Source organism: Protopterus annectens, chromosome 5.part1 (assembly GCF_019279795.1).
Source record: "Protopterus annectens isolate FY-2018-M chromosome 5.part1, PAN1.0, whole genome shotgun sequence".
Classification (NCBI taxonomy): domain Eukaryota; kingdom Metazoa; phylum Chordata; order Ceratodontiformes; family Protopteridae; genus Protopterus; species Protopterus annectens.
This window is the reverse complement of record NC_056736.1, coordinates 646,316,063-646,331,062: the sequence shown is the minus strand read 5'-3', so window position 1 is coordinate 646,331,062 and position 15,000 is coordinate 646,316,063. Positions and strand designations below refer to the sequence as shown.

Below are 15,000 nucleotides of genomic sequence, written 5' to 3'. Positions count from 1 at the left end.
GTCTCTTCTTATGTATTTGTCCTTGCACTCATAAATCATGGATACTTAAAGTCAGTCAATAATAGCAGACATTAAAGTTTCCTTCTTCTTATTGTACATTGACTGCAGATTGATGGTAGAGCTGTTGCTCTGTTACCTTTGTGTGTGAGTCCCTGTAATAGTTAAAATAACCTACTTGGTGTCATCTATGCTTCTCATGGCTTTGTCCTGAAGTCTCTCCCCACTGTCCCTTGTGTTGGTGTCATCTGTGCTTCTCATGGCTATGTCCTGAAGCCTCTCCCCACTGTTCCTTGTGTTGGTGCCATCTAGTGTTGCTCATGGCTTTGTCCTGAAGCCTCTCCACACTGTTCCTTGTGTTGGTGTCATCTGTGCTTCTCATGGCTATGTCCTGAAGCCTCTCCCCACTGTTCCTTGTGTTGGTGCCATCTAGTGTTGCTCATGGCTATGTCCTGAAGCCTCTCCCCACTGTTCCTGAAGCCTCTCCCCACTGTTCCTTGTGACTCATAGACTGTTGCAAGTATTGGATCATGTCAGGCATTACAGCTTCATACTTATTACTATTATTATTATTATTATTATTATGTAAAAATCTATTCAGTTATCTGCTAAGGTCTCTGCCATTTGGGAGTGATACCCTGTGGTTCTCGCCTGTTTCATTTGTCATCTTTGGCAGAGTTGCCTCTTGATTTGTAGGTATTTTAATCCATTAATATCTCTTTATGGATTCCCTAGCCAGGAAAATAACTCCATTTCTTTTGTAATATTTTGGATTTTGCCTTCCAGAAGGAACAGCAACAAAAAAACAGCATAGTCCATCACCACCAGAATATACTGCTAGCCTATGATGGTCCCCCAAGATCCACAGCAATTTTTTCAAGTGGACTTCAGTGACAGCCATGGGAATTATGAGATTCCTAAAACCTAAGTTACTGGGGTTGTCTTTTGACACTCAGGACAACCAGCATAACAATTTTCAATTTGCTTTAAGAGATCTGGTGAATAAAATCTGGTTAGGATCCTGGATTTAGTTTTGCCCATGATTAAATGGCCACCTCCAGTATATGACTACTGACCACTTTCATGACTGCTTAACTAAAATGCTTGGGTCACAATAGCCAGTGTGTAATCTCCTTTCTCTCCTTGGCTACTCTATAGATCATATCATTCTGCACTTAAAATTAGGGATACGTTTGTGAGATCCAGTAGATCATATCATTCTGCACTTAAAATTAGGGATAAGTTAGTGAGATCCAGTAGATCGTATCATTCTGCACTTATAATTGGGGATAAGTTAGTGAGATCCAGTAGATCATATCATTCTGCACTTAAAATTAGGGATAAGTTAGTGAGATCCAGTAGATCATATCATTCTGCACTTAAAATTAGGGATAAGTTAGTGAGATCCAGTAGATCATATCATTCTGCACTTAAAATTAGGGATAAGTTGGTGAGATCCAGCAGGATGATCTTTCTGTGGGATCTGGGATATGTTTTCTCAGCATCTCATCTACTCACTGGGCCATATTAAAGCTTAACCAATTGATCTGGAGGCCAGACACATCAAAGCCATCTTCTCTCACTCTTTTCTCTGGAGGTAGCATCTTCTCCTTCCTTTCAATTTAAGATTGGTGCAGGAACCACAAGTGTCCACTCCTCCCAAGGAAGGTAATTCTTTCCAGTGCTAAAGAAGGATCCTCTTTCGTATCCCCTTGACCTGAAGACACGTTTTTTTTCCTCTGAAAACTTAAAAGTGCTTATTCAAAGGAGGTTATGAATGTAAAGAAGAGGGTGCAGAGAAAAATTATATTTACTTATGATAATGTTACTATTCTGTTTACAGTTGTATAGAACTCCACTGAAAAGATTAAACTTTTAAATGTACCAGAACAATAGGGTTCATATCTTCAGATGTCCCAATGGTACATATAAATATTGTTCTACTGAATGTTCTTCAGCCTTCTTTACCATCTCTCCTTCACTTAAAATCAGAATCATTTGATGAGGCAAGACAGGAAGCATAATTTCAGTCTATTTAGGCTGTTTATTGAAAACCTGCATGAAAAGCAAGTTTTCTTTAGTAATTGCTTCAGCAAATGTATCATAACCAAATGAAAGCAGAATGGAGTTATGGCTTATTTTATCATTATTTACATATTATTTGCAGAATCAGAATGGCTTCTGTACTCTTCTAAGTTAACTGAACGTGCAGAACACTGACTTAACTCAAAGATCATTAGAATGTGTTCTGCTAGGAAATGCTGAACTCCTGAAAGTTGATGCTTGAAAATAATATAAAAAAAGTCTGAAAACAAAGAAAGTGAAAAACTCCTTTTTCATGTTTTTTCAGGGGGTGGGGGGCAAGCCCCTTTGCACCTCCATATCCCTGAACTTATAGATACCAACTCTATGGTTGCACTAACTTGAAGCAGGGAGATGTCTCCTTAAAAAAGTGAACCATTGCCAGTACACACTTAGAAATAGCACCAGCAATGATTTCCTATGGGGAGAAGCATTTGGCCTTATACCATTTGTCTTTGTTTTCTGTGGGCTACTGGAGAAATTCTCCTCAAGACTGTGTAAAGAAGCTATTAGAACAACAACATTTTGAAGTCAGAGACATATACCTGTACTTCTTAACTATCATCAAGTTCTGATATAGTGGAGATAATATATATTTTTTTGAAATTTTACATAACTTTCTTATGTTTCGCTGTTCTAAAACATTTAAAGTGGTAGCTAAACACAGATGTGATAAAACAGAATTGCAGGAATAATTTAAAGTTGAACCCCAAACTATCCTCATTTTGCAAAAATTATTTAAGCACTTATGATAGATGATCTCCTATACTTTCTGTTCAGAAAGTATATACCAAAGAAAAATCAAGCCCAAATACTATATCTGATCTCCTATACTTACTGTTCAGAAAGTATATACCAAAGGAAAATTCATTCCAAACATTTGCAGACATTCCGTGGCAGAGAAGCACATTCCTGCATTATTTTAATACATTTAGTAGCACCTACATTTACTCATTTTGTATATTCTTTCCTGAACAAATATAAAGACCTGATAGCCTTATTTCACATACACTTGCCACCAATTTCTTTGTTTGATGGAAATTACCGGCAAGATGTTTAAAATAAATATCTTTCATGAAGCTTTAGGCTACCAAAAATAAGCCTTCCTGATAGCTTCTCCCACTAAAATATTTTGGTTTGCAGGAACAGTAAAACTTGCTAATAAAATTACTTATCTATGTAAATTTTTCAGTGTATTCCTGACCATATAATATAATTACATAAAAAACAGGTTGGTGTGATACATTTTACTTTTACTTAAAAGTCAGGGGCTGATCCTTTCCTGTTGTCTAGATAATTGAGAATGAATTCAGTGCCGTGTCAGAGTTTCATGTAGCCTTTGAGCTTGGAGGAAGGGAGTGCGCTGAAGGCAGAAGAGTGCAGAAAAAAACTTGCTGGCAGATACCTTATGAAAATTGTATAACAATGATAGAAAATTTTTTAATATAAATTTTTTGTTTGACTCTTATGGAAAAGGTTGAGAAATAGGTGACTGAGGTGATCATACATTTATACCCTCAAACACCCCAAAAGTCTTAAGTTTCTTTTATCTTCCTCATCGACATACTGGTAGCTTACTCCAAGCATGACCATTGGTACATGCAGAATGACAATGAAACAAAAAACATAATTTTTTTGCAGGGGGCAAGCTCTGCTCCATCCCCAGCCCCTGTTAATTATATATACCAACTCTGAGATCGCAAAACAGTGCAGAAAGGGGAAAATCTGCCTCCCCACTCTATCGCGATTCAGCATGCAAAGCAGTAGGCATCCTGTGATGAACTGGCAGTTTGAAAAAAAATCTCCTTACAAAACGTTTGATCTAATGAACATCTAATCAAACCCACTGCACCCATATATGTGTATATATATATATATATATATATATATATATATATATAATATATTATTTTGATAGTGAAATGCAGATTGCTTAAATTTTATATACTACTTAATTTTCAATAATGTAGCTTGCCTTTTGGTTGTCAGTTTAGTCATTTTTGTCTTTATTTCCCCAAGAGATTTTAGTTATAGTTACATAACTGGTTAAGTTGTTTAAGAGGGACCACAGTTAAAGGATGTTGACAGAATGCCATTTTGTTTTTGTCAGATCAATAGCCATACTGTCATGTCGTCTTTCTTCTATGTTTTTATGACATTCTTTCCTTCTGTGTAGATATTTCTATGTACATACTGGAAGTAGAATTCATTTTTTGTATCTGAAAGCATTTTTTTCTCTTTTAAAATTTAATGCATTTATTTGTCAAATATTTGGTCCACTTTTATATTTTCATTTTATTATTTCAAACCATAATCTTTTTTTGATTGGGTTGTACATTGTGTCTCCTACATCTTCTCAGCACATTTACATCAAGGATTTTATAGGAAAATAATGTGTTCCTCCTGGAAATTAAAATGGGCATTTCTAATTCACTGAAGGGTTTTTCCATATAATAACTAACAACTACCTGGGGAAAAACACAAGTTTGTCGTGAATTTTATACTATAACTTTAAAAAAATTGGCTGATGACTAGATACCAGTTTTAATATGATGTCAGTGTCTCATTATACCAGTTGACAATTAAAATAATTAGTCTAGTCTATAATATTTTAAACTATGAGTAAATGTATTTTGATCAGTGAGACAACTTTTACATGTTTAACCTTACAGTGAGATTAATACTTGAACTCCACCACATTTCTGCCGCTGGGTAGTACATATTACATGACACACAGCAGTCAGTACATTATCAACTGTAGCATATAATGTATAGCAAATTATGAGGCATTACATACATCTGTCAGATTCAAGATATGCAAATTCAATTGAAAATCTATTTCATTCTCAAAACATGCGTCATAAGGAAATTATTTTTCGTGAAATCTTTGGCCATTTTTCTGATACTTATTCACCTTTAGAAGTAAAGACTAATGTCTGAAGTTTTGTTTTTATATGGCACCCACAACATTGATAAATAAGACATCCTCACATCTTTTTGTAATTGTATTTTATTTGCGGATAACATTAATCACAAATTGCAAATGAGACAAATATTCAAGCATTTTGCAAAGGGACCAACACCCATGTTTTTATTTTATTCATTTATCCTTTGTTGACTAGGTTAGGCTAGTGGCCTACTTTTTACCGGAGACCCAAGGTGGTATTTATACTACTAGGTTAAATTTGGCCAGAGCACCAGGGAACTTCCCATACTCTTTTCGATAGGTGCCTTGGCATCTTTTACATTCACCTAAGCTACAACCAACTCAGGCTGCTTGGACCACAGTTTAACATCTCATCAAAAGTACGACATACTCGAGAGAGCAGCACTATCTTTATGCTACACTGCAGTATCAGCGCTCCATCTATCAGGCAACAGACTTGCATTTTTAGTCTGAGCAATCCCTTCTGGTTGATAGATAAGCCAGGCTGTGCCCTCTTTCCATCACCTGGAAGAGCACTGCTGGTTGATTTGCCACTGAAGAGATCTCCCTCCACAAAAACTCAGATACCTTACAGGAGACCCCCACTTGGTAGATGGAATAGTACTCGTCCAGCTCACCCCTATCATTCTTCCAGCCCACTCTATGCCAACAACAACCTGCACCCAGCGCTGCATAAAAAAACAAAGAAAATTATTTTTTCTAATGCTGTAGCATATAAGAAAAAAATGAAGTCATGGAAAATAAAAGACTGCTGAGCTACGCACAATCATGGCCTGACATCTACAGCCACCAGTTAACCTACTGAAAGCTATTGCATCAGCTGTTAACCATGCTGCAACTCACTATCCAACAAACAAGCTTTGATGGGAGCCCAGCAAATGGCATATCCTTCTTAGCAATTCTTTCGGGTCAGACTAAGTTTCAGCGAATGCCTGTAAATATCAGTGCTCTTTCTTAAGTACCCTGTCATCTACTGGCCATAACACAGAGAGGGGGTATATGCTGTTCATTTCTCCATGCAGAAGGAAACAGAACATTCTGGAATTCTGTACTTGAGCAATCAGCTTCTAATGTATCTGCATACAGTTGATTGCCACTCAAATGCCAGCACAGTTTAAGTACTCCAGTCATAGGTAGCTGTGACATATTGGAAAATACATTAATTCATCCATCTTCAACCCTTTTTCCCATGGGGTTGGGGTGTCATTTCAACAGTGGCAATCATCTTGAACCAAGGTTTACACCGCTGGGTGGCTAGCACTCCTGTGGTAGTTCATCCATTCTACTCACTAACACACACACTTGCACCTATGGCCAATTTAGAATGTCCAATCCACCTGTATGTCCTTAGAATGTGGGAGGAAACTGAAGCACCTGGAGGAAACCCATGTGGCTGTAGGGAGGACATGCAAATTCCAAACAGAAGGCAGCCCAGCCAAGAACTGAGCCAGAGAACCTCTTGCTATGAGGTGACAATGCTAACCGCTGCACCACCGCAACTGGAAAAGAAATTAATTATTGTCCTTAAATGGATTATAAGTCTGTATATCTAATATACAAGAATACATATAATTTATATCAATAGGTTTACTTACAAGAAAACCAGATATAGCAATTAATCTGTGTAATTACCGCTAGCTACAAATTTGTGATTGCAGTACTGAAATAAATATGAACAGTAAGGAACCATGTTTCATGCTTCTGAAGTTATAATTATCAAACTTAGAGGAAATAGTGACTTAGGTCAATTAATTTCAGTTTAGCTTTAACTGAATAAATTTGACATATCAAATATAAAGCATTGTGGTGTGGTGACTCATGAGCTTTTGCCCTGACAATGTACACTAAGAAGTAAATATCAGACATTTTAGCATTTCTCCAAATAATATTATATATGAAATACATAGAACAATGTATAATAACACAGTTACTCGTTGTAATCTTCTAACCAGTGATTTTAGTTTCTAAGTGAATATAACAGAAATCATACCATACAACCTCTGGCGGGGGAAATGCCTCCACTTTCATCAACATAGTATAGGATTTCTGACCAGCAATGGCCCTGGCTTTGCTTTTGTGCTTCACTTTAATAAATGGCTTATCTAGGATAAAAATAAAATAGATGTAAATAACAAAAGATACAAAAAAAATAAGGCGAGATAGAATATGCGTTAGCATAATAGTACTTACTGTGTACAACAACTGTTGTTTTGGTAGAATTAAAAACTCCTCCACTCTCTGCATGACAGGTATATGTGCCTTGGTTAGCCTGACTCACATTGTTTATGACAAGGGCACTGTAGAATTTGTTATCCTTATAACTCTGGTTAATTCCTTTTGTTATATGAGGTACTTCAGGGGCCTAGAATGAATGTGAGACAAAAAGATATCTAATCAGATTGATAATGCTGAAAATACTTAATGACATATACATATTTCAAAACAATTTTAGGTATAGAGCACTGAATCACAACATACTTAATACATCTACCCGTTTTATCTCAATTGTATTTTTCTCTGTTGCTAGCATAACTTAAATTTTCCTTGCTTTGAATGTATATTACCCCAAAATTATTATTTTGTTTTGTCACTTCAGTCCCATGGTTATTATTTTTTTATAATTCCTTTGTGTGTTGCAAGTTTGTTGGCCTTCAATTTTACTTTAAAACTAAAACTAAATAATTTTTTTTTTAGAGTGACCTAAATGCACATTAACCATAACTATGCAAGTAATAATGCCTGACAGGGTGTGTGTTAACGTGTAATTAACGCCCACCATTGGGTGTTATGAGGCCCAACGCCACAGGCAGAGGGCCTCTACTCCCCTGGAAGGACATTAATTACACATTAGCACACACCCTGGAGGGCATTATTGTGCTTAGAGAATGGGCTCTCTGTATAATTGTTGTGTTTTACTTGCTAATTTATTTTTTAAGTACTATATTATTTTATATAGGATCATCGGACGTTACTAGGCCAATGGCCCTAGGGCCCTTACAAGCCTAGCCAAGTTCTACCCTTATTTCCATGATCAGCACCAATTGACTCCTGTCCAACAATTTACATCAATTATAGAATTCTAGGCAGGTTACGGTACTTTTTGCCTACATGCTATACACCGACACTTCAGTCCATCATGTGATGCCATTTTAGGTACACCCTGCATAGGCCAGTCTGTCAAAATTTTTTTGTTGATGGGAGGGATGAGTGTTCATTTAAACAACTCATTTCCTCGGGCTGCCACGTTTCCTTACTCCCGCTCTTCTCCAGCTTAGCTGCCATTATTGTTTCTCCAAAGTTTCTTTGCAGCACCGTTCTTGTGTGTCTCACCAGGGTGTGATGAAGTATTACATCACCCTTAGCTGAAATGCAAAACGTCACAGACAAAATATATAAACAAACTGAAAATATAAATTCAAAAGCTGTGATACATTTATGTACACAATATGGAAGCTACCTTCTCTAGTAACATCATTCATGAGGATGCTGTGAAAGCCTGATAGCATAGAGAATAAGGCACAGAATTACCAGCTGGTAGACTCGGGTTCGAAACCTGGCTGGGGGAACAATTGGGCAGTGTCAGCATCTCTGCAAAAGAAAGGCCTAGCAATCTACTTTTGTAATATACCATGAAAACTGTATGGCGGTCTTCCCATAGAGTTGCTATGAGTTGATTTCAACTTGGGGGACAATCCTTGCTTGCTTTGCTTTACCCTTAAGTCTACTGCAGTATGAAGCATGGGGATATTTTCACAACATTGTAGTTGTGGAAGTACTTGTTTACTAAGTGGTTGGGGGTTATCATAATGGTTAAGGAGTTTACCTCATAGACACGAGGTACAGGGTTTGATTCTCACCTTTGGGAAAATGGCTGGGTTTCCCTGCACACTCATGTTAATAGCTGCATAGAGGCGCTGTACCCACCAGGAAGAAACACAGAACTAACTCAAAAAACAAACCATCCTAGCGGAATTACAACACCAATAGGCTGTACAACAGAAGGAAAAAATCATGGTAAAAGTAGCAGCTGTAACATCCAGCAGGATAAAAGCACTCTTGTCAAACTAAACAAACAACTCAGAGGACCAATAAAGTCTACCAAAGTCAAATTTGTGGTAAATTTGGCCTCTCAGGCCAAGGACAACCACAAGGTTATTCTTTGGCTATGTCCGCAACCTCAAAGGCAATACACAGTTGTGTGTGGTGCTCATTGTTAATGGAACCACCTATACTGAGCCAGGAGATATAGCAAACCTACTGGCCAACATATTCAGCTCTAACTTTACACCTCTCTCACCCTCAACCTCCCCTCAGGAAATACCATCAAACATAACTCTCCTTACTATTACTAGAGAACTGGTCCTCAGTGCTATCTCTAAGGCCAAGAACACTGCATCAATGGGCCTAGACAATATCCCAGGATGTCTTCTAAATAGCATGAAACATGACCTATCAGGCCATCTGGAATTGCTATTTAACTGTAGCCTCCAAACAAGCATTGTGCCTCATGAATGGAGAACAGCAATAGTCATCCCTCTGCACAAAGGTGGGCCATATACAGACTCTGGAAACTATAGACCCATAAGTCTCATATGCAAATCCATGCAGAGAAGTATCATATAAATGATCAATAATGACACAGGAAACCTCCAGACACTGGACCCAACCCAGTTTGGTTTCATTAAGGTCAGGTCATGCCTACTCAGCCTGGTAGACTTCATAGAGAAAGTTACCAAAGCAATGGATGAGGGCAAAATGGTTCATACTGTCTACCTTGACCTGGACAAGGCATTTGACACAATACCCCACTTGAACAAACTCAAGAGGTTAGGTATAAACCCTTATGTCACCACATGGATAGCCAGCTGGCTCACACACAGGACCCAGGAAATTAGAATTTGTAAGTCCACCTCTACAAAGAGGCCTGTCACAAGCAGGGTTCCCTCTGAGACTGGTCCTGGGACTGCTCCTTTTGGGCATTTACTTCTCTGAAGGCAAGGCCAATGTCAAGGCCCACTGGCTGACTAAATTTGCAGATGATTACAAATTAGAAGATGTCAGTGAATCCTCCACTGACATAAATGTTCTCCACGAAGGGATACACAGACCAGTAACTTGTGTCAGAACTATGGACTAAAACTAAATGCCAAGAAATGCGTAATAGTATCCTTTGGGAAGTCATCCACCCCTGATAACTATCATATTGATAACACACCCCTAAGAGTTGACCCAGTAGTCAGGGACTTGGGGACACACATAGACTGTAATTTAGCCTTTGACCATAACATCTTTACAGTTATGAGGAAATCATTCTATTTTGTGCAAGTTATAAACAAAAGTATGCCATGTAGGTCCAAGGATGTCATTGTCCCACTGTATTCAGCATTCATCAGAAAACTGGGTACAATGCCATGTATGGCATGTACCTAAACAGGCACATCCTAAAATTGGAATGTCCACAGAAGTTCATTATTAAAAGAATACATGGTGTAAATAATATGTCCAGTGCAGACTGCCTCAAAGCCCTATCCCTCTATTCAGTCTCTAACAAGTTGTTGAGGAGAGATCTATGCCTGGCATACAAGGCATGGTCAGACTCCCCCCGAAGACTTCCTGGATATCTGTAAAGCAAACAACACCAGAATTATCCAATTCACAAACAAACGTAGGCAGCAGAAATAAACAGTCCAGTGGAAAAAGAATAAAATACTTCAGGATCCCACAGCAACATCCACTGGACTGAACAACAATTGAAAGATGACACAAGTAAGAATATATCCAAGCAAGTTTATTCAGTGTTAGCGCTTTCTTAGTGGTAACCCAATACTTCTTCAGACAATAAAACCTTAACAACAAAGGAGCAACACTATTGTTTCGTAAAAACAGCATTTTATGTAACACTAAAAATAAAACATTAAAACCTTATCAATACGCACCTGCTTAACTAAAACATATAGCAAATTAAAAAAGCATCCGATTTTTCTGTACAGGTTTAAGTGGGACCCTGTCATTGAGTCATCACCACCACTACCACCACCAGTAAACACCAGAATTATCCATTGTAAAGACTTAAACCTTACCTGTGATATAAATAGGACCAGCTGGAGAGACAGGTATGTGTCCCAGAGACTGCCCCATCTCTGAACAGGCTTTCTATCCATATGAAGCTGAGTTCCTCCGTAACCAAATTCAAGTGTAACTTGGACAATTGGATAGGGAACAAAAATGTATCCATGGTTTGGCAACTATATCTCTAACTGACACAGGCAGCCTGTAAATGGATCATCTCCCAGGCCGCTGCTTACACTTATTAACGATACCAGAACTTGTCAAAGATGTGTACTGTATGGCTAGGCTTAAAAAGGCCATTGTAGTTGTTAGCCTAGTACACACTTAAGAACCTATGCACCTATGAAATTAATATGCAGTTTTACATTTGACTTTCATACCTTCAACTACAATGAACCACAAAGCAAAGTAAGTTTGTGGTAGAAAGTGGTAAATGGGAACTGCTGCTAAAAAACTCATGGTCATAGACTTATAAGTAAAACTGGAACAAAGAGATACAAGACAGTGGTGAACCTATGCAGATAGTACACAGTGGTGGTGATAATGCCTAAATTATAGTAACAACTTTGAGATTAACAAGTAATTAGATTTTGTATATCCATGCTTTTAGATTCTTAAAGTTGTTTAAAGTTGTTAGTATACAATTTTGCTTTAAGAAGAATGCATTCTGATTAGATAAATGTTACTAATTAAGGAAGAGTTTTGTTATTTAAACCTTGTGTAAGAGCTTATTTTTACAACGTCTGATGAAGCCGGAGGGGACGTGAAAGCGCCACGTTTCTCAGTTGGAATAAAGTATTTTAGCTTTATTCTGTTGTGTTTTTTGACTACAACTTCTGACTGCAACTTTATCATTGTGTTATTCATTTGTACCTTGAATTGGATACTGGAATTTGGAACAGCTGCCTTCCAAGGGTGTGTTTTTTGATTTCTAGTGGGTTTATCTCTCTTTCTGTGGTTTACGATTTATCGGTGGAAGTCTTTTGGGGATGGAAGGAGCCAATAATGAATTTGTGAATGTTAATGACAATATGGGCACGCATGGTAGACTATGGAACTTTCTTTCTAATAATGCGAACCCACTATTACAAATGGAAATGAATGACACTGTCAAGAGTTTTCAGAATGAAAGTAATGACGAACAACTTGTTAAAAGGTTAAGAAAAGACATTGAGAACAATATATATAAATTTAAACGTTTGGAATGCCAAAGACATCATTTGGAAGCAAGTCTCCAGCATAATGTAATACCTAGAGGTTTGAGAATACTCAATATGCCGACTTATGGCAACTTGTATCCGGAACTTCTAACTAAATGGCAGCAAATAAATTTGGGGGCAAGTAGGGCTTACATGCAATTGCTCCTGGATTTTTTCCAGCCACAGGAGTATGCTCTCATTGATAATATAGTAGAGCAAACAAGGAACTTTCTGAATTGCTTGGTTATGACCAAGCGGAAATGTATATGCATGAACTGATTGATAGGGTTCAGAGGTATGAAAAGAACCTTATCGAGTTTAAGAAGGTAAGCTTGTACGGGATCTGCAAGATTTCAGTAAGAACAATGTTTTTGTCTGGTCAAGATCAACCAATAACAACAGTGGCATGAATCGAGCTCCCGATACTGAATTCCAGAGGGGGCCAAGAAGATGGCAGAGAAGGTCAATAACCAGTATGGTCCCTGAGTCTAGGCGGGAGGAACGCATTGAACAGCGACGCATGGAGCATCGGAGTCCTAGGTCTGAAGAGGCGGGACGGGTTTCAAATGATCACGTGGAGGTTGTGAAAGATCTACGTTCTCCAGACGTGCCGGAGGCGCTGGCATCTGTTTACACCACACCAGTTGAATCCGTTAAAGAATTAACCACACGGATGGTGAGTGAAGACCAGCAACACCCCAACTTGGATGTTAGGAGGAAGATTCCTGTAGATAAGGTGCCTATGGTAAATTTTCCAGCAGTTCCACTTCCAATCAGGCTTGGAAGGAAGAGGTCGCTGGAAGTAGACGAACAAAGGCAACAGAGGAGAAAGGAACAGCCTCAAGCCCAACAGGTATGTACTATAACACGAATGTGGAACCAAACAACTTAGTTTGGAATATCTCCTCTTATGTTTTGTCAAGCAATGAAACCAGCGTTTTGAACAAAGGTATTAACTTTATTCCAAAAACAAGTGTTGATATTAGTGACAGTTTAATAGCTGTGAGACAGTTTGCAAGAAATGTAACATTGAAATTGTTGTTTGGGACTGAGACTGAGACTATGTCAAGGAATTTCAAGCGGAAGAGTAATTTTATACCACACCTTCCATCGAATGTTGAATTGTTTGTCAAGGCTGTGGAGCAATCTCTTTATAATGACTGTGAAATTGGTTGCAGTAGTTGTTCGGACAATTTAACTAAAGCTGAAAGAAATGCACTCAGTGAACTTAAGCGCAATGTTGACATTATAATATGTCCTGCGGACAAGGGGGGCCCCCTTGTCGTAATGGATACAACCTATTATTTAAATACTATGTTTAATATGTTATCAAGTAATGCATATGTAGAGACGGAACCTGAATGTGTGTACTCTATTAAACAGAATTTAGACAGGATGATTAATGAATGTAGAACTATAAAGCTGATAAATGATGAAATGCAAGAATATTTGCAGGTGGAATATCCTAAGGTACCTAGGTTATATGGACTTCCAAAGATACATAAAAATCCACACCAACCTGCATTCAGACCTATAGTGTCTGGAGCAGGTTGGTTAACTGAACCAATGTCTGTATATTTGGATTCAGAGTTAGGAAAAGTATTAGACTCTTATGATTATATATTGCATGACACCGAACATTTTTTGACGGATTTGTATGATCACCTCCAAGGGAGGGAACAGGATGAAGGGTTATTTCTGGCCACTATGGATGTGGAATCACTCTTTACTAGCATACCAAATGACTTAGGTATTGAGATGGTTAAGACATTAATGGAGAAGGGTGGCATTTTAAGTTCTTGTAAAATAGACTTTCTTTGTCTTTTACTTGAATTTGTTTTAGAAAATAATGTTTTCTTCTTCCATGATAAATGTTATGCACAAAAGAGTGGTGTCGCAATGGGCACGAGTTTTATGTTAATACGAAATCTGAACCCCTCATGGTGGCCTGGGAACAGGAACATTTGATTGGGCATCCTCAGCTTCTATTCTACAGGCATTTTGTTGATGACCTGTTTCTCCTTTGGAAAGGTGATAAAGACTCATTGATTGAGCTGCATGATCAGGTTAATGTCAGCAGCCCATTTCTCAGATTTTCTTTGGAATGCTCACATGATAGTATTAGCTTCCTGGACGTTACTATTAGTAGAATTAATTCTCAGTTTGAAACCAGAGAACACAGAAAGGACTGCTATAGAGCCTCTTATTTATATGGCACTAGTATGCACAACCCGAGAGTTTTTGGTAACGTGGTTAAAGGGCAGGCTATGCGTGTTTCACGTTTATGTAATAATGAGACAACTTTGAGAATTGAGCTTAATAAATTAAAACTAGATTTTTTGAATAGGGGATATAATGAGTCCCTGGTTAACACCAAAATAGGGGAAACCATGCAATTGCGTAATAGTAGGGCTAAACCCTATTTTTCTGGGAACAGGGTACGGTTTACTCGTGATTCTAAACATACCAACAATGTAGCACTGGTTCTTCCATATGGAAGTAACATTAATAAGATCAAGCAGTTGGTTGAGACCAACTGGAACATTTTAACAGTGGATGAAAACACTAGAAGGATAGTGGGCAGCACCCCTTCCATTGTTCATAGTAATATGAGGAGCTTGAAACAACTTTTATGTTATAAGAACATCGACTCACAGACAGAGTATATGTATAACCCTGTATCCCAAGGAAGTAAGAGGTGTGGCA

At 38.0% G+C, this 15,000-nt stretch overlaps 1 protein-coding gene across 2 annotated transcripts in view; it reads right to left on the bottom strand.

The window, feature by feature from the left end:
- FLT1 (fms related receptor tyrosine kinase 1) overlaps positions 1–15,000 on the bottom strand; it is a 1,018,969-nt gene that overhangs the window by 815,255 nt on the left and 188,714 nt on the right. For both annotated transcript variants that reach the window (XM_044073267.1, XM_044073268.1), the window contains exons 7-8: positions 7,217–7,388; positions 7,017–7,128 (exon numbers count right to left, since the gene is read on the bottom strand). In XM_044073267.1, coding sequence (XP_043929202.1) covers positions 7,017–7,128; positions 7,217–7,388 — 284 coding nt within the window. The remainder of the gene's footprint in view (positions 1–7,016; positions 7,129–7,216; positions 7,389–15,000) is intronic.